Here is a 27,780-nt window from a genome sequence, read left to right on the forward strand (position 1 = left end):
TTCGTTATTTCTAATATTTGGCGAATGCAGCATATAACCTGCAGGGCAAATCTTTCCGATTCATAAATTTCAGAACCTCTTCCAAGATCATTACTCAGATTTAACCCCCATGAATTACAGCTTAGAATTGTTCAAGAGACTGTTTTAAAACCCTGCTGGTAAGTAGATATTTTAAATTCACTCTGCAAAACCATCTTTACAAATTCTAAATATATATAATATAATTCTGGTTTAGCATGCTAGAAATTAAGCTTTTTAAATCTTACATGTATTATGCGTTTAAAAGAAATATTTTTAGAGATATACAAGCAGGAAAAATTTGATAAAATAGTCATATATTTGTTTGAGTTTAAATCTCTCCAAATCTTGGTAAATTTTCAGCAATAATTCTGTAACTTGTAGGTGAACTGCTACTTTTAAAAAGCTTATAGTTACACTGCTTGAACTACAATTGAGAAGATCTAAATGTCTGAATATTTCTGATTGTATCTCGCTAAAAGTTAGTCTATTTAATTACGCCTTATATGTTTTACAATATATTACGCTGCATAAGAATAACATAATTAATTAACCACGTGATTGACTTGGATTTGGTTTACAATCAGAGTTTACGAAATCGACGTAGTTCGTTATTCCTTACAGAAAATTGATGCTGTTTACTACTTACTGATCAGTAGAATATATTGCTAAATGTTTCATTATAAAACGAGAATTTTCTCTATTTTATCATTCTTATTTCTAGTATTTTTTTTCTGAATTCTATATTTATAGTGGAATTTACAACGAATGTATATTCCACTAGAAAATTACTTTTAAGAGATCTTAAGAGGAGGATTAGAGTTTACGCTGAATAAGACCGTCATACCAGTAATCATGGAAACGATACTTCTGCAAATAGGGCTGCTGCAAGGAATGTAATACATGTTACTCTTTATAATAGATTGAAAGATATAATTGAAAGTAAATTCTTATTGGTAGGGAGAATGATAATAAAAGAAGATATACGTATCCGTTCCTCCCAAGATCCCACCAGCGGGCCAGCGGTAAAGTCGCTGGACACTGTTAGGTCTGTCCGAGGTTCGAATCCCGCGAACGGGCTGGCTGCATGGGCGTTTTCGTTTTCCCCATGTGTAACGTGTATACGAGCCAGTTTCCCTTATAAAGTCATCCACGAAGGCATCCCTTCCCTTAAGCAGATAGCTCTAGTGTGATTTGCCATTATTAAATAAACCTAAACCGTTCCTCTCAAATGTGGATAAATCAACTTTATACAAATAACCGGCACTTTCCCAGCTATTTCAGTCAGTTTAGGCTTAAAAACCGCGAGTGCCGTTGTGAAATGACTGAAGCTGATGTAAAGCACGTTGTCACTTGTTCCAATCTGTTAATTTATCTATATGCATTGGATCAAGGAAGGATCTTAAGAGACATTACATCAAAGGATTTTAAGAGATAAATTTTTAGCTACCAAACCAGGGTAGGATTTATTAAAATCATAAAAAGACAATAACAGAGAATAAAATTAAATATTACGTATCTTGGTAATGTATTTTCTTCCTCCTTACCGCGTGCCTTCTCGGTATAACTGGATAGCACGTTGGGCTTAACATTCGGGAGGTCGGGTGTTCGAATCCCGTCAACAACACTGAGCATTTTTTCTTACCTCCTTCGTCGAAAAACCTAACGACTCTAGAAGATTAAGTTCTCTTTATTTTATGTTATTAGTGTTAAGCAGCTATTTGAATGCTGAATGAGTTGTTCACTTTCTTTATTTGCATTGCCAGCCTAAGACTTAAGGCTTGCAGGCATTTTCTCTTATTATTCCTAATTGGCAATCTATTTTACGTTTTTCATGTCAAGTTGCATAGTATGGATTATGTTGATTATTAATATAGATATTTGTTAATGATGTCGGTTGAGATATCCAGTCAACGACTAATGACCCCAATTAGGGAAGACTGTAGGCTGAGCATCAAACTGTCCCTTTAACCCCTGCTTATGTATTGGCATGTTAATACATTGGATCATCCGGAGACTTCATCGATTTTTTTAATCGAAGTGAGATTTCTTCTCTTGCTACCACTAGTAGAGAATGACCTTGAATGAAGTGGGGGTTTAACTAAGGTCTTTTCCACTCAAGTTTCGCATTTCTATCATGTCTTGTGGCCTAATTTTTAACTAACTGGAGAACCCAAAAGTTCATTTTTTACATATTATGCTCTTTTTTCATTAAAAAGGGAAACAAATGCTATCCAGACAGCTTTCAAAATTTTGTTTTATATGAAAAAAGGGCTGTTTTTGATGGGATAATTCGAAAGCGGTTTGAGAAGATTAAGTGCGGAAATTTCAGCCTCGAAGATTATGCCCGCTAGACTACCATTCTCTGTAAACAAGGAACTATTAAAAGAGGTTATTGCTAAAAATTCACGTTGATCAATTTAACAACTATCAGGCAGACTAAATACACCACATAATACAGTTTTACTGTATTGTCATTGGATCATTTGAAAAAAGACTAAATATGCAAGCCGATGCATGGGTAACCCAAGGTCCTTAAAGCGAAACTGGTTATTGAGTGCATGAATTATTGCCACCAAATCAGGCAATAAATTCGGAAAAATACTCTTCGTAAAATAACAGTTTTAGAAGCAGAAATCGACGCAAAGCGTCCAGAACTGACCAATTTTCCGTATGTTGTCTTCCATCATTACAGCGCTGGGCTCCACGTTTGGATACAGCTCAAACAAAAACATATTGACTACAGCTGAGATGGCCTTGTGTCACGCCCTCAATATTCTCCAAACCTTTCCTTCCCCAATTTTCATCTCTGTAAAATCTTCAAAATTCTGTGAATGGCCTGGATTTCACTTCTTTGGGGACTGACAAACAGCACCTCGACAATTTATTTAAGAATAAATCTAATAAATCTTTTTTAAAAAGTTATTTTCGAACTGGTAGAGAAATAGCAGAAAATCATAGAAGAAAATGGTGCTAATGAGATTCAATGAGGTTCATATTTTCGTACTACTTCATTTGTATTGATTGTGAAAAAAACCGATGAATTTAATTTGTCACACTGATAATAATAGAAAAGAAAATAAATATAGAACGCAACATTTATTGTCAAAAACTAGATTAAATTAAACCAAAAAATTAAAATTATTAGTCCTAAATTTATTTTGAGTGTTCAGATAGTTTCTGGACTTCCCAATAATTACATTATTGCATTTTAAACTTCTAGGTCGGATCCCTTGGCTGGCCAACTTTGCTTTATTATGCAATGTGTATGCGTGTATGTATGCGTGTATGTATGCCTGTATGCGTGAGCTTAAAACTACTGGAGCCATCGTTCTTCATTGCTTCCAGAGTAACTTGTTTAAGTGACAGAAACGTATTATCCAGTATTTAGGGAGAAATGCTATCCAAGGCTATGTGTACTGCTCCTGTGGCGCCTCTTCTGCTATGAGGAATATGCTTAAGTTTTTCTTCATCATTTTTGCATTTACATCCACAGTTTTGTTTTTTCAGAGAATCAATATTAGCATAAAATTCATCTTGCCAGTTATTTTTGGAAGCCCGTTTCCAAATTCTTGTAATGGTCATACTGTTGCATTTAAATTGCTTTGCTGCTAACCGTAAGCACACTTTTCTCCATCGTTTCGTTTTTCTTTCAATGCGTCAAAAATTGGAAAACCACAACTCGATTTTTGCTTGAAAACTCTCTTTTGTTTTTCATCTTACTTTTAAAATGGGTTGATATTCAACTGAAAAAAAGCAACTGATTTTGAACTGAAATAAACTGATTAGAAAAGTAGTTATAATTCGTAATAATTGGATTAACGTGAAATATGAAATATGTGTCAAAGCAGATGACAGATGTTATGAAACATTGATTCTGATTGAAGGCTTCGTTGCGCTACAGCATAACTTACAGCTGCATTCGCTAATAATTGCCGTTTAAATATTCACTTATTACTAATATTATGAGACAAAGTAATATTTATGATGATGCAGATGATATACACAGTTATTGTTTATAATGATCAATTTGTTATTTTTATTTTCTAGAACATAACAGGAAAATGATGATTTTCTTAGCAACACTTTCTATGGTTGCATCCATTACTTTTGCACTCGAGTTGAACATGGACAGTGTATGGAAAAGTTACAAGGTAAGAAATTCATATGATAAACACAATTATTAAAACACAAGATCATGACGGGTTAAATATAAAAGAAAGTCATTCAAATATTCTTTCATTTTAATTACAAAATAATCAAGAAGAATTCTAATATTTATTAGTTGCAATAATTTCTATTACAAATAATGAAGAATTTGCATATATGTTATGTGTGTGTAGATATGTGTATTTCTCGCATTTTGGGAAAACTACGGCACTTCAAAGCCACCAAACTTGGAAACCATTTAGTTCTTCATCCGAACACGTGCCCCTCGAAACCCAAATTTCGAATTTGTTTAATTTATTTCATATTTTGTACGAATTTAACGAATTTTGATTAACAAACTCGGCGATATGAAAGCGAGCAGTGGCGAAACTATTCGAAATAAAAACCTTTTACCTCCTACCACCAAACTGTTGCCATTTTTTTGAAAATTGTAAAATATTTATCTTTCAGTTTTAATCAACAAACTCTTTTTAGTCCAAAGGGGCTTAGTACCTGAGGGACTATTGTTTTCGTTTTGCGATTTTGTGTTGAATCACTATAAACGGCGAATCACCTTTCAAACTGTTGCCAACAAATGTTAGAGTCTTGCATTATATTTAAAGAAATTAAATAATGAAAAATCAGCATAAATGTATGTCTATTTTTTGCATTGCGATAAACAACGGTACATAGAACCATCGAATTTTGAATGACGTAATCCTCCTACGAATATGGGCTTGTGGAAGACTAATTTGAAATTTGGAATTTGTTTTATTATTGATTTAATACTTTGTAAAACTTTAACGAATTTTTGAGTAAAAAACTCAATGATTTAAAAGCGAGCAATGGCAACACTCTATGGGGGGGGGGTAAACCCTTTTTATCTCCAGCGCGCGGAACTGTATATCGAAAATTCTAAAGACATGCTCATTTTAAAATTATTTTGCGACATTGCTACTGATGGTTAAAGTGCAAAGAATATTTAATAAATAAAGGTAACAGACAAAACGTTAAAAAATGTCCCTTTGGACGTAATTTAAAATATAAAACCTTTCGGATTTTTATTTATTTATTTATTTACTTTTTTAAATTGGTGTATTGCCACTGCCTGAAAAAAAATACTTTTATCTTTCAGGCGTAAGTGTGTTGTCCTTCAGAAAGGCATCCTGTAACAGGTGTCTACAGAATAAATTTTCAAATTTATTTTGTAGACATCTATTACTGAGTAGCAAGTTAAGCGATTAAAAAGCATTATAAAGGCCTAGGTATTCCAAAATGCGTTTTCTGGAAACCTTCTAAAATGCTTCTCATCAGCGAAAAAACGTCAAAAGTCGCGGACAAAAATTGTCACCAAATAAATAAAACACGCATACAACAATAATAACAACAAAAAAGGGGGGCAAAGAAACTAAGTTACGAAAGAAAATACAATTGAGGTATTTACTAAATTACAAACACTGTTTATATTACAGGTTTGAACCTATAACAAACAAGTGTGACTATTTATGACTAAATTTGATTGTTCACTTCTGAATTCAATTATGCAATAACATAAATTTCCTTTTTTCAGGAAAAATACTCCAAATCGTACAATGAAACAGAGGAAATGAGCAGACGATTAATATGGGAACGTAACGTGGCTGATATTATGATGCACAATCTTCAGGCAGATCTTGGAATGTACAAGTATACGCAAGGCTTGAACGAATTTTCAGACTTGGTAAATTAAATACAATAATCATTTATTTCACATCTGAAACAAGTTACGAGCTCGTTCAAAAGGCGAAAAATCTAGAGATCCTTTATGAATCAAACACGGACACCTTTCTTGCCTTTTTACTTCCTTGTACGAAGTAAAGGAAGTATTGTAATCACGAAAAATTCCCGGTTTCATATTTCAACAAAAATATCCATTTTGACAGCTTTCGAATGCAATTTAAATGTGCATTTGCCTGATATCTGTATCTAAGGATAAAGGACTCTTTTTCTTCAAACGAATCATAAAACTGATTTAAAAAGGATTCAGAAGAGATTTTTGCATGGCGTCTGTCCGTACAAGCGTATATATCTCGCATAACTCAAAAACGAGTAGCCTAAAACTTTGTCTCCGAAAACATGTACTTGTGCATCTCCCGTTTTGATTGCAATTCACCGCACCGAAAGTATATAAATATATACCCACTCTGTTCTTAGGCTCAATGAGCTCAGTTTTTTTACTCTTATTTGTTGGTAAATTGTGCATTTTTGCTTTAAAAATGATTGAATTATGTTGTTCTTATCTTTCGGCTAAGCTTTTCAGACCTTTAGTTAATCTTCACGTCATAGCTGTACAATTATTAACAACTTAAAAGTTGTTTAAGTGCTGCTAAGCCTCATTTTTTTAACCATAGCAGCCATATTAGTTTACGTTTGAGACTTAGCAGAATAGTGAATTAAGTCTTTCTGCACCTTCAGTGTCTTTTCGCTGGAGCAGTATGAAAACGAAACTTTTAGTTTTGTGAGTCGAAAAATCTGCCTTCTTACCTGCTGGCCGAACTGCTCGTTTTTGCATAGAAACTGTAATTTTAATTGTAAAAATTGTTTTTTTAATAGTTTTAAGTGTATTTGGTGTTTTAAGCTTTTCTAATTTTTAATGAAGATAGTTTGAAGTTTTATATATTTTTGCTTTGGCCGATAATTGAGAACTGCATTAATTGAATGAGAAATCTATCTCTAATAAAATTCGAGGAAATAACTTTAAATGAAACACAGGAAAAATTGCGTATAGTTTAATATTCCGTACAAGGAAGTCATGTGGTGTACACATCAGCTTTTTTACTACGCCCTAATTAATCCATCAGAAGTTCTAAATCCCGCTAAATAAAAACCTTTATTAGACGCGTTTTTTTTCCTCCTCCAACTGAAGGCGGGTGGGCCAGCATGCGATCCCCGAAGCAATTTTACGCGGGCCGGGAATACGTTTAAATTCTGTATTTGTTGCAAAGATTTGAAGATTTTACTTCTTTGAGGTTGAAATTTACATTATTTTCATTAAAAATAAAAATGAACATGAAACGCGCACCAGAAAATCTATAAATAGAGCAAATTAATTAACAGTGCGATATAAATCTTCTTCGAAAATATATATTTTACTAATTCCTACACATCAAAATATAAATAATCACAGTTACGAATTTTTGCACTAATCGCTTTATTTGAATAGGTTTTTCAGTTTTAAGTTAATATACGATTGACAGATGAAATATACAATCCATGATGAAAATAAATGAAGACAGAAGTGTTAAATTTTGAAATTAAATATCGCGATCAATTTTTGTCGTACGGAAGTCCAACTTCTTGTATTTTTTTCCCATAACAAGTATAAAACTTTATATTAAATATACGTACGGAAACCGAGAGCCTGCAATAAAGGTCAGATTTCTTTATTTCTCCAAAATTAATTTATTTTTAAATTTGACATTGCTACAACATGAATATTTTCGCCATTTAAGCACTTCTGTAACTGAAAGTACACTGTACATGGCTACGACCAACGATTGCGAAATTAAAGGTAAGAACTTTTAAGCCGAGAATGGGCTGGGTAAGTATAATTTTAGTACTGCGGATTGCAATAAAAAAAAGGGAGGCACTAAACTACACGTTATGGCACTCCCATATAGAAAATTTCATCTTTTCTAGGGTTAATTGTTTTTGAGTTCAGCCAGATCAGATACATACGTATGTACGATCAGACGTTTTAATCCATTTTGGAATAAAGAGTCCTTTATTTTATCCGTAAATACAGAACAAAATACCCAGAGAGAAGCATTATTCCCTAAGCCCGAAGGCCCGTAATATGAATTGTGCACATTCCCTAGGGAGCGATTTAGGCAGGCGCAGCTGCCTCCCCAGCGGTCAAACCTGGGCTTTACACAATATATGGTGAAATTTCTACCGTACGTACCGTCTATGTTCTTACGTATAAACGTCCCCCCCCCCCAAAAAAAAAAATTCAAAATGGATGCTTGAAAGGTCAAAATGAATATTTGAATATTTCCTTTGAAATCTGATAGCCGAAATTTTTTGGGTTTACAGTACTTCCTTTATTTCGTTCAAAGAAGTAAGAAATTTCTGATTATTTCCTGCAAACGTAGTCTTCTTATTAATGCGTCGAAGAAAATTTTTAATAAATAAAATAAAAATCTTTGAATATGAAAGTTTTGATAATTTTTTTAGTTTAAATTAAAATAAGTTATTTTATGATTAAATAAATATGTTACAATAATTTGAAATTAATGTCAGTTTAAGATTTACTATTTAACTGCCAATATATTTGACTTGCAAAGTGTAGCCAATAAAAGTATTCTACAGATACCAAATTTTAGATTTCAAATAAAAGGAAAAAAAAAACCCTTTTCAGGGTACGTGCCTTAAAACCCCTTATTTTGAAATTTTATTTGCAAATTCCTTCATATCAAGTATGCAAATAATTAAATTTTCAAGCCCAGTGAGTATTAACTTCGGTAACAGCTTGCATTTCTACTGCGCAACTATTATCTGTTCTACAGATTATATTACTACATATTATCTATATCTGTTCTCTTTGTCGGTGTTGTAATTTCTTGGAGGCGCAATCGATAATTTAAATGTTGTCAAAGACTTTAGAAAGGACAGGAACAAGTACAGCGGCACCATATCACCGCTACAAGCAAAACTGGTATTGCCCCGGTGCCTTTTCGTATTTATTGAGAATTAAACAATGTGATATGCAGTCATACAGATGTTATTGATGTCAGTATGACACACTTGGTAATTTAACCATAAGTCCAGATAGTTCATGTCAGTTCAGTGCATCCCACTCGATTGGAATCAGCTCTGCTACACGGCTTGGAGATAAGGCACAGATATGAATGTAAACTGAAGGCTCGTTAGAAGTGTGTGTTTGATGGAGATAACAATGGCACTCTGAAATTATTGCAGAAGGAGAGGATTGAAGATTTAGGGTGGCACATATTGAGTTTTTGTCTGTGGAGGTAGTCGATGATGTTCTTTATCTGACTGACCGTTTTACGGTGCTTGATTAGGAATCGTCTGAATTCTAGACCTGGGTTGCTTGGATGACGGATGTGGTGAATAGACGTCATCGGACAGTTGAAGATGTAGTGCTCTGGGTCCCCATTGCTTCCCCAAATACATCTGTCAGAGGAGGCTTTGTGTCTGTTGTAGAAGTAGAGCGGAAATGGGCCGTGGCCCGAGATGTACTGGGAAAGACGTTTTCATCTACTTTAGGGAGGAATTCATACGTTCGTCTTCCTTGTTGTCCGTGGTCCCATTGATGTTGCCATTGTGCGGTTGCAAGTTGTTTCAGCTTGCATTTCAATGTTGACTTTGGACAACTGGACGACTTCGAACTTGGTTGCACAGTAGGGATACGTGAAGCGAACTAGTTATATCAAGCAATAGGGCGCTATCTTCCTCTCCGCGAGAAACATCTTCCCCGCGCAGCTGGTTCGCTAGATTTCTCCTCCGTATAGTACCTTTGGGTGCTGACAGAAAAACTGAGAATCCTATATTGTTGGTGAATTGACCTGCCAATTTGGCAAGAAATCCCCCATGATACTATGCACCAAATTCATCACTCAAAACCACGTAAAATAACAGCTTGCATCCAGACTGGATGTGTACCGACATCATATTCGCTGGTTCACTTTTTATATCTCTCTTGAATAAATTATTCATTTTTTTAAACCGTAATCGTTTCTTTGTTTGCACATGTAGACTAATTTTTGTCTCAGTGCTATACTCTTGTTAGCGCACAAATTTTTGTGTCATGGAATGTATTTATTTTGTATTCGAGTTGGATTTGCATGTATCAGGTTATTCGTCTGTAAAGTCATTAGGTTTTTTTGAAGCAGGAGAGGTGAAAAATGTGCAGTGCCCTCGCCGGGACTCGAAGCTGGACCTCTGGAATAATTGCCGAGTGTGGTACTGTTACACCAGGAAAGCATGCAGAAAGGAGGGAGAAAATACCTTATGCGTCTTGAATCGATTACTTTATCAGACTTTTCAAATCTAAATATAATCATGAACTTTTTCTTGGGCATAAATCAATTCCAAACCGAATTTTACACAGAATAAATCAGAAGAATTTGATTGATATGTGTGTACAGGTCTCTTCCTTGAAGTTTAACCTGTAGTACTTAATTAAAAAAAAATATCATAAGCAGCTATTAATATATACTTCCAAGAACATACGGAATATAGAAAAGAAAATTTAGAATAAAAAATTTAATTCTTTTTGCAGATAACCTGTTAAACGATTCGATGATTTTGCCTTTCATTAATCAAAACGCTTTACTTTTGGCATGAAACTATAGGAGGATTCACACTCTTATTGGCACTTTATTTAAATTTGCATCTATTCTCAAGATTCTTCAATTTGTGGAATTTCATCGATCACTTTCTGCTTTTTGTTTGCTACTCAATCTCCTTATCTTTTGATTGTAGATTATTTTCTTGCAGAGTTCAGATTTCATGCAGAAAATGACATGTTTTCATATTTAAAAAATGAAATGCTAATAATTTACATTCTCTGATTTTATGTATGTCAACTTCGCAGAATATCTTTTTGAATATACTCACTTAAACAGGATCACGAAGAATACAAAAATCGTCGTCTTGGTTACAAATACAATAAGAATTTTCAAGGAAACGCAAGCAACTGGATTCCTAGGGAGATGTCTGATGATCAGATGCCCGAGAGCGTAGACTGGAGAGAAAGAGGTCTTGTAACTAGAGTCAAAGATCAGGTCAGTCAAGCGCAATTCCTCATTTCTTTTTTATTTGTGACGGCTCTTATGCGAAAATAATGTGGTGTAGATCAGTATTTCAGCTCCAGGAATATTTTTCAATGATAAAAATACATATAGTATACGGTAATAAAGCAAAGCGGCTCAAAATTGTAAAAACAGTTATTTATATTTTCTGAAGTATTGATTAGAAAGAAGCAAGAAAAATTTAGCTGTTCCCTGAAATGGTTCATTTTAAACTAGCGGCAGTTCAGTTAAATTGAGAGTACATGATTCATAGTCGGACATTTTTCAGTCTGATGCGATATGGAACCCACAGAAAAAAATTCTATAGAAAAATAAACTAATTCTCTCTCATTGTATCAGAAATAATGGCAAGCAGTTTTTAATGATATTCGTCTTTCTAATCAAAGTGTCGTAAAAGCTCAAGTTCCATCCAATATTTCGCCCATATTCAATTTGATTCGATTAAATGTGGCAAAAAAATGGATTATAATTTATCCGAAATCAATAACGCGAACAAACACACAAACCGGCATTCTTCTTTATACAGAGAGATTTTGTAAAACTTACAAATTTTTGATTAACAAACTCTACGATTCGATAGCGACACTTTTCGAAACAAAGCATTTTTATCTCCGACGCGCGAGACTGTTGCCATTTGAAAAAATGAGAGATTCAGAGATTTTTAATTTTTCAGAGATTTTTAATTAATATCTACGCTGATTAAAGTCGTATGAAGATGGGAATAGTCGAAATGGCTTCCCACGAATTTTTGGAATCGAGAATAATTTATTATTTTATTGTAAAACTAAGGAATTTTTAATTAACAAACTCTACGTTTGAAAGTGACAACACTTCTCGAAATAAAGCAGATTTTTATCTTCAGCGTGTGAGACTGTTGCCACTCGGAAAAATGAGGGCGAAAATTAGCGTTTTTAGTTTCTAATAAATTTTTTTTGGCCTTTTCCAGGAACCAAAAATGAATTGTAGAAAGTTTAGTGACGATAGCAATAGTAGTGACTGAGTTAAGCGCGAACAAACGCTCATTCTTCTTTATACCCAGCTCCATTCTCGGCTGGTATATATAGAACTCGGATGCAATCGAGGTCATAAAACACCAAATTGTGATTTTAAGCAACCCAGAGACGTGTGGCATATGTGTCGGAATATAACTAAGTCCGGCTTATAACATTTACTTACGTTTGTAAAAGTAAAACCAAATGAAAGAATGTCATGAATTCTGAACACACGGCACAAATTGTGGGCGGCTTTAATATCGAAAGTTTTCTCTTCTGCGAAATGAAATGAAATACTTATTAATTTGCTCAGCTTGCGTTTTATTTTCGTTTTAGAGGGATTGCGGCTCTTGTTGGGCATTTTCTGCCGTTGGTTCACTGGAAGGTCAATACAAAAGAAAAACAGGAAATTTGGTCTCTTTCAGCGAACAAAATCTTCTCGACTGCACAAGAAGACAAGGTGAGTCGCTTAGTAAAATCGAATTGCATAAATTAACTTAATTAACCTATTTATATTCAAAGTTTGCTGTAATTTTCTCTATTTTTTTCAACATTTCTTTGTATTTTAACGTTATTAGCAGTATAGCTACTGATTATATTGCATGATATCGTGAATGCTTGTACGAATACGTCTGAGGAAAATTCCAGCGTCCTGTTATATTTTTAATAAGAATAAATTTTCTTAACCCTTTTATCGGACTTGTGCCTTCAATCTATTACGAACCCGTACGCAAGCAACAATATTATAAATAATGACAGCTCAATACATTTTGTTTGAAACAAAGCTTCATTCATAACATTATTCTTGTAATTAATACAACAGACATTCCTATTCAATTCATTCCTCCTTAAAAGTCAATCAGAATAAAAAATTCACTGTTGACCACATCCAACAGTTTGTCATTCGGAGGTAATAATTTTGTGACCAGTCCACAAACGTCGACAAATTTCGAGACTATTTAGCGACATTTCGGTTCCATCCCTGTGTGACTTCCAGCAATTTTAGAAGCTATTGAAAAGTTCTCTGGCAGACTGAGCAAAAATATATATAGGACTGGAGAGATCATCAGTTTTTAGTTTTAACTCGGATGTTCAGACCATGCCAGCTTTCGCTTTTTGAGGAGCTTTGCTTTGTCTTGTGTTCGATGTTCTCAGTAGTTTGAAGTGGTAACTACCATATGTGCTTTGTCATTCTGAGAAGAGCTGTGCAAGTACTTTTGAGCGGAATATTCCAGCCATATAAATATGAATTGTTTTCGGAAAATAAATTTCATCAAGCTTTCAACGGTTTGGTGTGCATGCAATCCATTACAAATCAGTTTGACATTCATAATCATCAAAGTGGAGTTCAGAGTTCGAGGGATTTACATTGCATGTGGGGGGGGGAGGGTCACTGACACCTGTTTCGCAGTGACCATTTCATTTCCTGTGTTCATTTACACGGGACAAACCCAGGGTGCTTTCACTTGCATTTTGAAATGTGACGGATTACGAAACACGTGGCATATTCTCATTACCCCTATGAACTGCATGTCAGTTACATCTCTGACACAAGGGCACGACTGTAATTCAATTATTACGGAACTTTACGTTATTTTATGTATTATAAGGTATTTCTCCCGCCTTCTTAATGAGCCTTAGTGATGTAGTGGTCTGCATGCTCAGCGCGCAATTGAGACGTCGGTGGTTCGATTCCCGGCGAAGGCGTCACATATTTTTCAATCTCTCTTGCTTCCAATCAGCCTAATGTTTCTACAGTGGCGCCCGAACTAAAAGGGTGTTGGATAATGATTTACAACACCCGGGATTGGGGGATTGGGTCCCCTTAAAACCCCAGTCGCCCTTTAAAAGGGGGATTATATAAGGTATTTCTCTCGCCTTCTTAACGAGCCTTAGTGGTGTAGTGGTCTGCACGCTCAGCGCGTAATTGAGAGATCCGCGATTCAATTCCCGGCAAAGGCGTTGCTAATTTTTCATCTTTCCTGCCTCCAAAAAATGCCTAATGTCTCTACAATCTATTTTAAGTGCCTGCTCTCCCACTCTTCCGATAAAAAACAAATACGGTTAAAACTAAGAAAGAAAAGCTCTGCGGTGAAAATTACACATTTATTTTAAATCATTTTTTAGAAATGTTGATACATTAATTCAGATATAGAACGATACATCAAAAATTATACTTTATTTTTCTTAGTGCCTAAGAACTCATTATACCAGCAAATAACTAATTTTCCTCATTTTCTTTAGGTAACGACGGGTGTAATGGCGGTATGATGGATCCCTGTTTTGAATACATTCGACAGAACGGTGGTATAGACACCGAAAGAACATATCCCTACATTGCTCGAGTAAATTGATTTTTGATTAATTAGTTGATTTAACTCATTCATTTGAAGTAGCAAACCTGCTTGTTTGGTTTTATGGTTCAATGCAAGTTCATTTCGTAACTAAAATGCATCGTTCAACTTGTCTATCGTAAGAGGAATTCTAATTTTTTGGAATCCGAATCCAAATCCTAAAAATATTTTCGAATCTACCGAAGATGATACTTTTGCATTTTACCGTGATCAGCGAAAAATCGCCTAATTTGGCGTCGTTTATCGCCAAATGATATAGCAAGTTTAAAACCATAACCAAAAAAATAACTGTGAACTAATTTTTTACTTCCATTACTAAAGAAGTATTGTAATCTCGAAAATGTTTGGGTATAATATTTCAAAGTAAATACAAATTTTACTATTTCCGAATCCATTTTGACTATTTTCTGAGTGACATTTGTACATAGTGACAGAATAAATGAATATTTATTTCAAAACGGATTGTAAAATAGATTTTTCCGTGATGTCTGTACGTTTTATACGTAAGTGTATCTTGCATATTTCAAAAACGATTAGACCTGGAACATTAAAATTTTGCATATGGGACTACTTTAACATCTAGTTCTGAAGCTGTTTTTTTTTATATCTATCGGTGGCACCAAAAGTATATATCATTTTTCTTATAATAATTCCAGGTTTAAATTGAAATTATGTTTCTTGGAGATTTTGGAAATTTTTATGTTTTTGAACTTTGTATGCTTATAGAAAACGTTACGTTTCACAAAATGCAAACTTGTATATATCATTTTAGAGAATTTATTACTGAATTCAATACAAAACATAAAATTCAATAATTTGCAATACAAAAAAGTTATATGTACTTTAATCTATATAAAAAAACACAGTTATGAAGTGGTTTGTAATGTCTCTAACTTTCCTGGACAATCATTGTTCTTGTTCTGAGAACCAATCAAATGTTAGTAACTGCCAGTAGAAGCTGTTTACACTCATGTTTACACTTGAAACAATTCATTATTTTGCTTTGTTCTGTAGAAGGAGGACCTGTTTCTTATGCACTGCAATTACAAGTAGGAATTTTTGTAAAAATTTTTAATATTTAGTCAAGAAGCAATGACATCAAATAAAAGAGTAGATTGGACACCTAGAAAGAGATGTAATATTATTGTGTTACGAGAAAGTGGTCTTTCCTATGCTGAAATTGCAAGACAGGTGGGTGGTTCAGTGACTATATCTGGAGTCCGAAAGTTTTGTTTACGATATCAGGAGACAAATTCAATAAAAACAAAGAAGGAAAAGACCGAAAAAGGTACACCACATCTATTGATGACAGAAGAATAAAAAGACTATGTCTCCAAGATAAAAAATGTCATCAGCGGCCATCAGAAGTGATCTGAATGATGCTGGTGTTTCTGTCAGTTCAAGAACAATCAGGAGAAGATTAACAGATGTTGCACTGAGAGGTAGAATTCCACGAAAAAAGCTTTATCTTAATTTTCAGCAACAAAAAAAAAAAAAAAAAAAAAAAAAAAAAAAAAAAAAAAAAGACTACAGTGGGCAAAGGAACACATTAATTGGACAGATGATCAGTGGTCACAAGTTATATGGAGTGAGGAAACTAAGATATCGTTATTCGGTAGTGATGGGCGAAAATATGTAAGACGTAGAATAGGAGAAGAGCTACATCCTGACTGCATTCAAGCAACCGCGGAGAACCCAGTTAGAGTTATGATTTGGTCATGCATGTCAGCAGATGGTATTGATCGCCTTCATGTCATCGATGGGACACTGAATGCCAGAAAATACATTGACACTATTCTAGAACCAAAACTTCCACCTTCCATCAGAGATCTCTTTTCCAACAATGCTTCGTTTATTTTTCAGCAGGATTCTGCTCCTTGCCACACGACCAAAATATCGAAAGAGTGGTTTCTTAGAAAGAGCATTAAATTGTTGTCATGGCCAGGAAACAGTCCTGACCTCAATCCTATCGAAAATTTGTGGCACCGTTTGAAAACTCTTGCCCGAATGAGGCGCCCATCAAATAAAAGGGAACTCATTGAGGCTATAATTGTTTCCTGGCATCATGTAATAACGAAAGAAGAGCTTAAAACTCTTGTCAGCTCAATGAAACGTCGATGTGAAGCTGTAATCAAAAATAAAGGATACCCTACTAAGTACTGATAACTCACTGCAATCATCATTATATAATGTATATCGATAACTATTATCGTTTAACTTTTTTTGTATTGCAAATAATTGAATTTTGTGTTTTGTATTGAATTCAGTAATAAATTCTCTTTAAAATGATGTATACAAGTTTGCATTTTGTGAAACGTAACGTTTTCTTTAAGCATACAAAGTTCAAAAACATAAAAATTTCCAAAAGTGTCCACAATTTTGGCCACCACTGTATATATAAGTATGCATACTCACTCCCCTTTCCTGGCTTAAAAGACCTGGTCGTAGTCATATGTTTCCAATCATAGAATTGTTTAAAGTGACGAAAATATTTATGTTATGGCAATGTAAATTTTAAACAAATTGTTTTGAACAAATAAGGGAATCTAACTCTTAATGTGGTACCCCGGTTGCATATTTCATATATTATATTATTTCCCCGGTTCCCCGGTTTATATATTATTTCCCCCGTTCATAAGTGCACATCAGCGTAGCCACTGAGAGAGGGGTTTCGAAATTGAACCAATGAGCTGCTATTGCTCTTGTGACGCTAAATCTTCGTGTATGTGAACGTATGTTGTTTACGTTTTAATTTGCATTTGTTTCGCAGTTATAAATATATGGAGTATAGTGTCATACATTTATAACTATGGTTTTGGTTATAATAATCTCGTAGTACTTTCGTTTTCTGAGTTTGATGAATCGCTGGCATTTCACTTTCGCGATTTTTAGCACGTATTAATATTAGGATTGATGTTCACGGCATAGTATGTGGATTAAGAGAATTCAAGTGTATATTTTTTTAATTCAGCTGAGAATGACTGAAAGTGTTACAATGAATTTAGTGTTTACTTATTTCAGTGCTTGTATTCTTTTGATTTTAAAGTGCAAGATTCAGAATACATATGATCTGACTATATCCATTGTTAACATTAAAAACTATATGTGAATAAATTGAATATACTCGTTTTGAATACGATAAATTCACTCTGTTTGATAAGTATTTTCTGTGTAGACAGTACATTTAAGAGTGAGTAGTTATTAAATGCGAAATTCAACACACTAAATGTATACGAATGCAAATAAGTAAAGTTCACTTTGAATAAAATTCTGCATTGGCTATTATTATAGAACATCCTTTTCATATAGACTGCAATAAAAAGGATTTACATATATATAATTGGTGTAAATATTTTTCTCATACGCATAGTTTTATGTAAAGATTGCATTTGGGCTCAGATGTTTATCACATATTTTTTTTTCGTCTTATTTACCACTTATTAATATTAATTATATTATTAGTAATATATTAGTAATATTTCACATCGATATTTTTGCGAAGTATCCAGCATGTGTTTGTATTTATTTCAATCAGGTAGTGAAATCTTCATAGTTTCCTATAATTGATTTAATTTCACAATGAAAAGTTTCATAAGCAATCGACGATGCTTTAATTATTTTGTACAAAAAATTGGGCGGCAGAATATTTTCAGCCATTTTGCTTAAAGCATGCGAAAGGTCATGTGACATGACAGAAATATTGTGGATGCTCATTGGTCCATCTTAGAAGCCATTCCCTCAGTGGCTACACAGATGTGCACTTGTGAAATATGCACCCCGATTCCTATAGTTATATTTGGGAAACCTTTAATACTCGTTGTTTAAAAAAAAAATTTTAAAAATTAAAAAAAAAAAAAAAAATTGACTCCTGACGACAAAAACTGACAGATATATTTAATTTCAAACTTTGCGATTTTTGGTGTCATGTTCATTTGTCTTGCCTGGAGGAATAGGTTAATTAAGTTAGAATAATTCGAGGAAATAAATAAAAATGAAGTACAGCCAAAACATTGCATATAATTTAATAGGCAAGGAAACCATGTGGTGACCACATCAGTTTTATTTATTTTTTTTATTTTTATTTTTTTTATTTTTATTTTTATTTTTTTATTTATTTATTTATTTATTTATTTATTTTTTTTTTTTTTTTTTTTGTTCGTAAGAAAGGGTTTCTTTCGGGTTAAGAATGATGATAATTTTTAGTTTATCATCAAAAGCAAATTGCATTCTTTCAAGAAAGGAGTATTTTACCTTCCAGTCGAATTTTCGAAAACCGGCATACAAACTTTATACCACCGTAGAAACCATATAGTGATGCGAATTAGGAATTGCGAGAAAAAGGATGAAGAAAAACCATTTTTAGCAGGGAAAAAAAAAAAAAAAAAAAAAAAAAAAAAAAAGAAAAAGAAAGAAAGGCCTTTCCAACAGATTTTGGTTCCCTGCTTCAAAAATGACATCTGACAGCGACAAGCTACTATTATTGGTTTACGGCTACCTGCAAATTAAAGTAAAATTATTTTCTTTTAAAAGTAAAAATTTGTATATTTGAAAAAAGGTGTTTTTTTTTTTTTTTTTTTTTTTTTTTTTTTTTTTTCTTTCTTCGTTACTGTGCTCACCTGTAGGAATAATGATAAATAAAAGAAAATTTTTGCTTAGAAAATGATGAAGCTTAATGAATGAGATACATAAGTATAATGTTTGAAACTTGAGGTAACCCAATGGAATACATTCCAAATCATTTCCTTATTTTTTTTTCATTTTAAATGTATTTTTCCGAATCCCTAAAATTACAGCAAGCATGGAAGACGAAGAATATTTCGAAAGTCGACGTAATTGTACCTTATTATGAAACGGTAAATTCTGCCGGAAGATTAAAGATGTGGTAGTCACGACGTGATCCTGATGATCCATGTTCCCTGAAATTATAAAGCAATAATCGAAATCGTTTTCTCTAAATGCTGTTATAGGAAATATAAACTAATCTCTACGAAGGTTAACAAAGCTAAATTTATTTTAATTTTTTACTTTGTGTTTTTAAAACAGTTAAAGATTTTTAAGATGCAATTCTAAAAGTTCTGATGATGCAAAAAGCACGAAGATTCTGAATTTCGAATCTCGAAACTCGTCCAAAGTTCATAGAATTCGAGAAAACGGATATTCTGTCTCTATAATCTACAGAGAATATCTGCGTATTCTCTCATTCTTTGTTTGTTTTTATATCTACCATGGCTGGCTTTTAGTTTAAATCAGGGGTTTCCATTGAAGCCATATCGACTTCCTGGGAATCGATGAAATTTTAAAGGATTCAATGATGATCAACGGGTCGACAGCCGAATATGCACCGGCAATGGATCGGTATTATCAAGATTCCTTGATTACTAAAATATATTAATAAATTGGTATTTTATTGTTTATTGATATATTGGGTCACATAAAAAGTCTCCGCTGTTTTTGGCCACTAGACGGTGTTGGTGCCTATAATTCTAGCAACACTCACCCGAATGTCTCAAACGAACATGTGCTCAAAAGGTGACATTCAGTTTCCATTGTTTGTGAAAATAGTTTGCTAATTCGTTGCTTATGTAAAAGGTTATACTGATTTGAAAATGAACGAAATATCTGAAGAAATACATTATGTGATGCTTTTTTAGTCTAAAAAAGGTAAAGAGGCCGCAAAAACATGCCGAAAAATTTGTGAAGTGTATGGTGAGAATTCTGTAAGTAAACGAAGGGCCCAGGAGTGGTTTGCTCGATTCCGTTCCGGAAATTTCGATATCAAAGATGCATCTCGCTCTGGTCAGCCAGTCACTCAAAATGTCGATGAAATTTTGCAACTGGTGGAGCAACACCGGCACGTAAGCTGTCGAGAAATATCAAAGGCACTAAACGTCAACCACATGACAGTTTGGAATCATTTAAAAAAGAGCAGGTTACAAAAAGAAACTCAATTTTGGGTGCCATATAAATTGCAACCTTGCGAAACCATCCATTCGGCACTGTACTGTGCACAACTCGACCGTTTGCACGAAGCAATACAGAAAGAGTGACCAGAACTGACCAAAAGAAAGAGAGTTGTGTTCCATCATGACAATGCGCGGCCACACACATCTTTGATGACTTAGAACAAATTGACGGAACTTGGTTGGGAAGTTTTGATGCATCCACCGTATAGCCCGCACCTTGCACCCTGTGCATATTTCACAAGTGCACATCAGCGTAGCCACTGACGGAGGGGTTTCGAAAATGGAACAACGATATTCTATTGAGCTAATTTGTGACACTAAACCTTCGTGCATGTGAACGTATATGTTGCTTATATTTTAATTTGCATTTGTTACGCAGTTATAAATATATATTGCGTAATAGTAGAAAATCTCGTAGTGCTTTCATTTTTTGAGTTTAATGAATCGTTGGCATTTCACTCTGCGATTTTTATCACGCATTAATATTTGGATTGAATTTCACGGCATGTTATCGCTCTTTACATCGAGAAAATGACTCAAGCTACAATTAGTCTCGAGTATTACAGATTTACTAACATCTGTGGATTAAAAGAATTCAAATGTATATATTTATTATTGAGCTGAATAGGACTGGAAGTGTTAGAATGAATATAGTGTTTTCTTATTTCAGCGCTTGCATTCTTTTCAATTTTAAAGTGTAAGATTCAGAATACATATTGTGTATGATCTGATTTTGAAGCCACTCCCTCGGTGGCTACACAGATGTGCACTTGCGAAATATGCGCACCGTGTGACTACCATTTTCTTCGGTCTCTGCAAAATTCTTGTTGATGGTAAAAAACTGGCCTACCGAAAAGGGGCCGAAAATCGCTCGCCCAAGTTTTTCGACGATAAACCGCAGAAGTTCTACACCGATGGAATTTTGAAACTATGCGAAAAATGGCAAAAGATCATAGATAATAATCGCCAATATGTACTTGATTAAAATTGATTTTCAATAAAGAAAACTTTCGTTCAAAAATGTACCAAAAAAGCGAGGAGACTTTTTATATGACCCAATATAAAGCACTATCATGCAATAAGAAAATAGTCTTATAAAATTATTATAAGGGGCAAATACACTAAATTACTTAATGCGTTTACTTTAAATCAATAATGCTTTTGAAATATGCAAAATGTTTAGTGCAATTTTAAAAAATAAAACACAAGAACACATAACTAAAAAAATATGAAGAATGCAAAACTAGAATGGTAAACAAGAAACAGGCTGAATATTTTTGAACGAAGTTATTTAAGAATTAAGCAATTTTATGGCAAATATTAAAAAAACATACATCAGTACATAAATTCAACCATCCTATTGATTAAAATTGAACTTTTGCTCAGTTAGAATCTGTGACCTTCTTCTGAAAACTTGTTTATGCTAGTAAAATTTACAAAAATAATGCAACATAACTCTAATAAACCTTTTTTAATATTTATTCATTTTCTTAATCTAATTATTATCCTTAAATTACTTATACTCAGTTCTTTGTATTATGATTATGTTGTATACTGCATACTATACAGAAAAATGCAAAGGGTGTCGATAAAAAATAATTCTTTCAAGAAAGGTCGATGTTAAAAAACGTTTGGAAATCCCTCGTTTACAAGTAAGTATTAAATGCAAATTATTTGTAATTTCCATGAGAGTACATTTTAGAAAAATTAGACGAAATTTAATTCAATTAAGAAAGTACTAACAATCATAAACTAGTTTACTAACTCTTTGCAATTGGCTCCACCCAAAAAAAAGTAACTTAATGTCTTTCTTACAGCGTCAAACAGTTCTGATCAATATACAAATGACAGAATCCAAAAGCAGACTATTACGCGTTTAAATGAATCTATACTGTATATTTCCTTTTTCAGTTCTCTTTAATTTAGTTTGATTTTAATTCCCTAAATTCATTTTTAAAATGGCGAGAGTTGTATGAACTATATAAAATTAAAAATCTGTCGCTTTCTAGGAAAGAAGGTGTCGGTTCAATCCATCGAAGGCTCTAGCTAAGATCAGTAGTTTTATGCATTTGCCCTCCGGAAACGAACAAGCTCTGAAACAAGCAGTAGCAATGATAGGGCCAATTTCTGTTGCCATTGATGGCGGCCACGAGACATTTCACAATTACAGGTAAGGGATTGCTTTATTTTGTTTCTACGAGGTGTGGCAATCCAAATGTGAGAAATACATAGGATGAAAGGTGCAGATAACATTATTTAAAACACATAACACTACCTCTCATGTTCTCATATTTAATAGATACACACTCTATACATACATTGAGGTACTTTGAATTAAGGTTAGTAAGAATATTGCGAACACTGCCATTGCTGCCTCACTATTTAGTATAGAGTATTTTAAGTTGATTCATCAATTATGAGTTAAATTTTCTCTGTAGCTTCTTCCCCTAACATTCTCCTGGGTTAGAATTAAATTGAAAAGTATTTAAGTCGAGAGTTTTCACTGTTTAAAATACAGAGATCTTGGCAGCATTGCCTGCAGTTTGCATTTTATTACGCAGATTTGACTGGGAATATTCCGACTTTAGCCAAGCTGATAGGCGACGTTAATGCGCGCCGTTTAAGGTACTGAGCCAGTTTAAATAAGGCCATTAGTACTCACATCACCCACTATGATGTTAAATTTGAAATTTGTCATTTTAAAAACTATGGAGTTTATCGAGTTGTGAGATGATTGATTTCTGTTCTGTTGCCACGTTAGGATATGTAGACTCAATTTACGAATCAGTGCAATTGAGCGCGCACGTTGTTTGTGATTCTTCAGGTTTCTGAGTTAACCTGCTAGGTTAAATTAATTTGGGTAATCATGAACTCTAGCTTACCTTTAAATTCAGTTTGTTACCATTATCTTTATGTTCCCCTCCACAGGCGGATGGCGAAATGATAAGTACGTAAGACCATGCCATCTGTAAATAACTAAGTTCAATAAAAGGGTCTTTTACACCCTTCCGTTGTTGTATTCATCTTCTAGTGTTAGCTATAACTCGCTACACAAATTTTCAACTAGGTCTAGTAGCAGTGTACTTTAGCAAAGAAGACTACATCTTAAACACGTAGGAAATTATTAACTTGTAGAAAATGCTATTAGGATTATGAGTGTTTCTTTTTAAATTTACAAAGTGTATAAAAGTGCGCCGAAATCTGTTTCGCCGGGTCCCTCGAATCTCTAGATCAGCCCTGCAAGTTGGGAAATAAGTTATTTCGAATATTTACAAGAACTAGCATTAATTATTTAGGATAACTTGGTTCATAATTGCATACGGATAACGTTATTACCATAAACAGATTATACCAGGTGGCGCAGCTGCTAGATACACAATTCTTGTGTAAAGGATTTCTAAAGGTGACATTTCCCCACTAATCTCAAAAAAGAAGAAAATGTTGATGGCTTACTAGATAACCACAGAATTGCATAAAATACACTTCCGTGTCAACTTTTAAAAATTGCTACCCAAAATGTTTAAAGCCCGGAGCTATAGCCCAGTGGTTAAGGTGGCCCAAGTAAAACCAAAGTATCGTGTGCTTTATTTGTTTTCCAAAATTAGCGTTTGTGAGTGAGATTTGAGTCAGAAATGCTTCACTGGAAGGTACATTCTATTTTGGTCAGAAGTTGTTCCTGACTTTTGCTAGAAATGGCCATAGACGGCCAGAGACGGTGGAAACAAACTGTCTGAGGCGTAGAAACATTAGACCTATACAAGGAGTTATGGTCTGGAGTGCTATTTCACATGACAGCAGGAGTACTCTCGTCGTTATCCCACAACCTTGGCAGCAAATGGTACATCAGACCTGTGATTGTACCGGTTGTGGGGTCTTCTTGAGCAATATTCCACGCACATTTTCCAACAGGATAACGTTCGTACCCATACCGCTGCTATCTACAACTTGCTTGTGTCGAATGCAAAGAGAGTGACAGCGCGCTTTTACTCTGTATCAGATAAAAGAATGTCTGGAACAACAAAAGGAAAATATGAAGAATCAAGATGGTAGAATGAGATATTTCACTTAGCCGCCATCAGTCGGCGAAGAAAGATGAAATGAATGAAAATAGACCAGCAATGTGAAAAAATGTTGGATCAGTAAGGTAGTAGGTACTTCAAATAATTAACAATATGTTAGGTTAGAATATCCGAAGGATATTTGTGTTTTGCTCTAGGAAAAGGTGAGCGCCGCAAAGAGCTGATACAGCTGTTTGGATGTAATACTACAGAAAGGAAAAAAAATTGTTGCAAGTTTTTTGATATAATTTTGTATAGTATCAATTTGAAGATTTCTGTGAATATATGAATTTGGGATGAACCAAGGTGCATTAATAATTTCACGAAGGGTTTTATTTTGAATAACTTGGATCTTTTTATGTGGGTTTTAGCGGCGTGTCCCCATACCGAACTGGCGTAAAGTAAAGTAGGTCTAAGGATGAACTTGTATAAAATAAGCTTATTGTTGATTCAGAAGACAAACAACAAAAATCAGCGTTAATTCACAAAATTTTCACAGGACTAGTTTCGATGGTTTTACCGAACCATTGCGGTTTTGCAGCTGAAGATGATGGTTCGGTAAAACCATCGAAACTAGTCCTGTGAAAATTTTGTGAATTAACGCTGATTTTTGTTGTTTGTCTTCTGAATCAGTATTTATTCGGCGTGTTATTGTGTCTTAAGCTTATTGTTGATAGTCAGATTGCTACGTCTGCCGAGGAGAGGACGCATAGTAGCTATTGAGATATTGAATTTCCTGATAGTTTCGTGTAAATGTTGCTGAAAAGTTGCTATCTACAAAACATCGACCGGTTGGCTTGCCCGGTGAGATCATCTGATCTTTCTTCCACTGAGCACGTAGGCAATATGACTGGATCACAAATCCAGCATCATCCACAAGCAGCACGGACCGTTGCTGATTTGATTAACCAAGTGCAACAGGCATGAAACTCCATGCCACAAAAAGACATAGGCACATGCACGACACAATGCTGACAACTATAGGGATTATTAATGTACAATCATTTCACATTTGAAATGACATTACTCGAGCACACGTTAATTTGTGACATTGAAATAAAAATCTAATACTACAAATGCTTTGCCTACATTTCATTTCTCTCCGCTAATTTCTTCTTGGTGCTGGGATTTCATTTTCCATCAATGTATTTTAATTTTTGTCAGTGCCTTTTTCTTTTCACATGTCCTTTAATAGCTTATTGAGACTTACATGTTATTTGATTGTGCTTTATTCAATTCCTAGGATTATAAGAACTATTTTTAATGCCTGTGAATTGAAGTCTATTTTTGTGCTTTAACATTTTTCTAATACATTCGCAATATCTGTGTATGATGAAAACGGGCCGAATTTGCTTAAATCCTCTGATAAACGGGAAATATATGTTCGGTGTTACTTACATTCATTTACAGAAACCTTATTACAGAAACCTAGACCTTTATTTATACCAGTCAGAGAAAGAACCTTACTTTTCAGAATAAATTGTTTAAATCGAAGACATCGTCACTTCCTAAAACCCAATAAATAAGATGGTTCTTTTGTTACAGAGGTGGCATATATGATGAACCTAGATGCAGCAGTTCAGAACTTGATCATGCTGTTACTGTTGTTGGATATGGAACAGAAAATGGAGTAGATTACTGGCTAGCAAAAAACAGGTATAAACAATTCATTTCGGTACAATAATTTTTAAAAATTTTATCATTCAATTTAAGAATACCTAAGATTAAATTCGGTTGAGAAATTGTTGATATCATCATAGTGTATGTTTTCACGAAAATCTGTTCAGAGCTTCTGGTAAAGTAACAAACCTTGATAAGCATAATTATGTTCATTACATCATCATTATAGAGGGGCTATGCACCAAGCGATTTTGCATAGCTATTTATATCTTGAAATAATGCAAAAAGCATTGAGAAGCACATGTTGATACAGTGTGAGGAAGTCGAGAAAAGTCAATGCTCATTTTAGCGACGCGATATTTATAGAGTCAGTTTTTTTTTTTTTTAAATTTTAAATTGTAATTAGGTAAAAAATATGAAAACTTTTAAGATACATCTTCTAAATCACACATCAATATTGGTGTCATGGGCACCCTACGAGTTTATATAACTGATCACATCTTTAGTCAATGGACAAAGCAGACCGACGAGAAGTACATGTTGGCAGCAGCAAGCGAATCCGAAAAAAAAAAAAAAAAAAAAAAAAAAAAAAAAGAATTAATTTGTTCGTTCAAAAAAAGAGTAAAAAGTTCTTTAGTCTGACTCACGGAAAATCACTCGCAATACTAAGCTTACGCAAGACGGCATGATGCGGATTAATTTGGAAAGACGCAGTCCAGTAAAATTAATATAAATAATCTACACTTTTAGAAGAGAAAAGGGGAAATATACAAATTAAAATGAAGAATTATGGGATTACAGCTAACTTTACTTATAATTTTGAGTTTCATATATATAGCTAAATAAATATAAATTCAAAATTAAATTTTTAATACAAATGAAAATGAAGAGTAAAAATGGAAATGAAGAGTAGAAAAATAGAAAATGAAGAGTAGAAACTACTGTAATTATAGACTTAATAAAGATGAAATACTTGGAAAATAAAAACTTGCTATTGTAATTACTAACTTTAAAACTTATTAACTACTTTAAAAACTTACTAAACTTACTAAACTTTAAAACTTACTAAACTTGGCAGAAAATCTATTTAGAAATAATAAAAATCTAAATATATTTAATTATTGCTAATTCTATGGACAAAGGTTGACTTATCAAACGGAATTGAGGCTTCTCGATTATAACCCAGTGAAATATTTCAATTTGATTAATTCATATTAATAAAATTTATTTTCAGATTTACGAAAGAAATTCCTCCATACGATCAGATTTCGAGAGCACCCGAATGACGGGCAAAATATTGATAAAACAGATTGTCGGTCAAATACTTGAACCAAAAGTAGGCAAAAATTAAATATAAATTACACTTCCAACAACTACAAATTAAAAACTGTATATTTACAATGTACAAGCAAAAATATTATCATGTGACACAAGGGATTAATATTGTTAGATGCGTTATCGTTAGATTTAGGCGCTGAAGGTCCATTTTCACCCTTTTTTTTTCTAAATATATATATAGTGATATATACAAGTAATTAATAAATATATATGTATTTCTTTTTTAGTTGGGGTACGAACTGGGGCAATAAAGGATACATCAAAATGGTCAGAAACAAAAATAACCAATGTGGAATTGCAACAAAGGCCAGTTTCCCAAGACTGTGATTGTTGTCTGTATAAGAATAATTTGAAAATAAAAATTTTTACCAACATTAGCCGTCCTGAAATCTTTACAAATAACTCCAATTTATTATAAAAAATAAAATATGCGCTGTACTTTCAAAGTTTTACATATTTTTATTTCAAAGTGG

General features: G+C 33.6%; 1 protein-coding gene across 2 annotated transcripts; it reads left to right on the forward strand.

The window, feature by feature from the left end:
• On the forward strand, window positions 1-27,681 carry LOC118185110 (cathepsin L2-like). Of its 2 annotated transcripts, XM_035354913.2 has the most exons (9): window positions 2-158; window positions 4,069-4,172; window positions 5,738-5,887; window positions 10,797-10,955; window positions 12,311-12,434; window positions 14,219-14,319; window positions 22,301-22,461; window positions 25,895-26,005; window positions 27,535-27,681. In XM_035354913.2, the coding sequence occupies exons 2-9, from the start codon at window positions 4,083-4,085 to the stop codon at window positions 27,632-27,634; spliced, it is 996 nt and encodes a 331-aa protein (XP_035210804.1). In that variant the 5' UTR covers window positions 2-158; window positions 4,069-4,082; the 3' UTR covers window positions 27,635-27,681. The 2 variants fall into 2 exon arrangements, with proteins under 2 accessions (XP_035210805.1, XP_035210804.1); XM_035354914.2 differs by lacking the exon at window positions 25,895-26,005 and having other exon boundaries at window positions 1-158.
• The last annotated feature ends 99 nt before the right edge of the window (window positions 27,682-27,780 follow it).

The sequence above is a fragment of the Stegodyphus dumicola genome, chromosome 5 (genome assembly GCF_044657685.1).
Source record: "Stegodyphus dumicola isolate Sdum_Otavi_A_Nest chromosome 5, ASM4465768v1".
NCBI lineage: Eukaryota > Metazoa > Arthropoda > Arachnida > Araneae > Eresidae > Stegodyphus > Stegodyphus dumicola.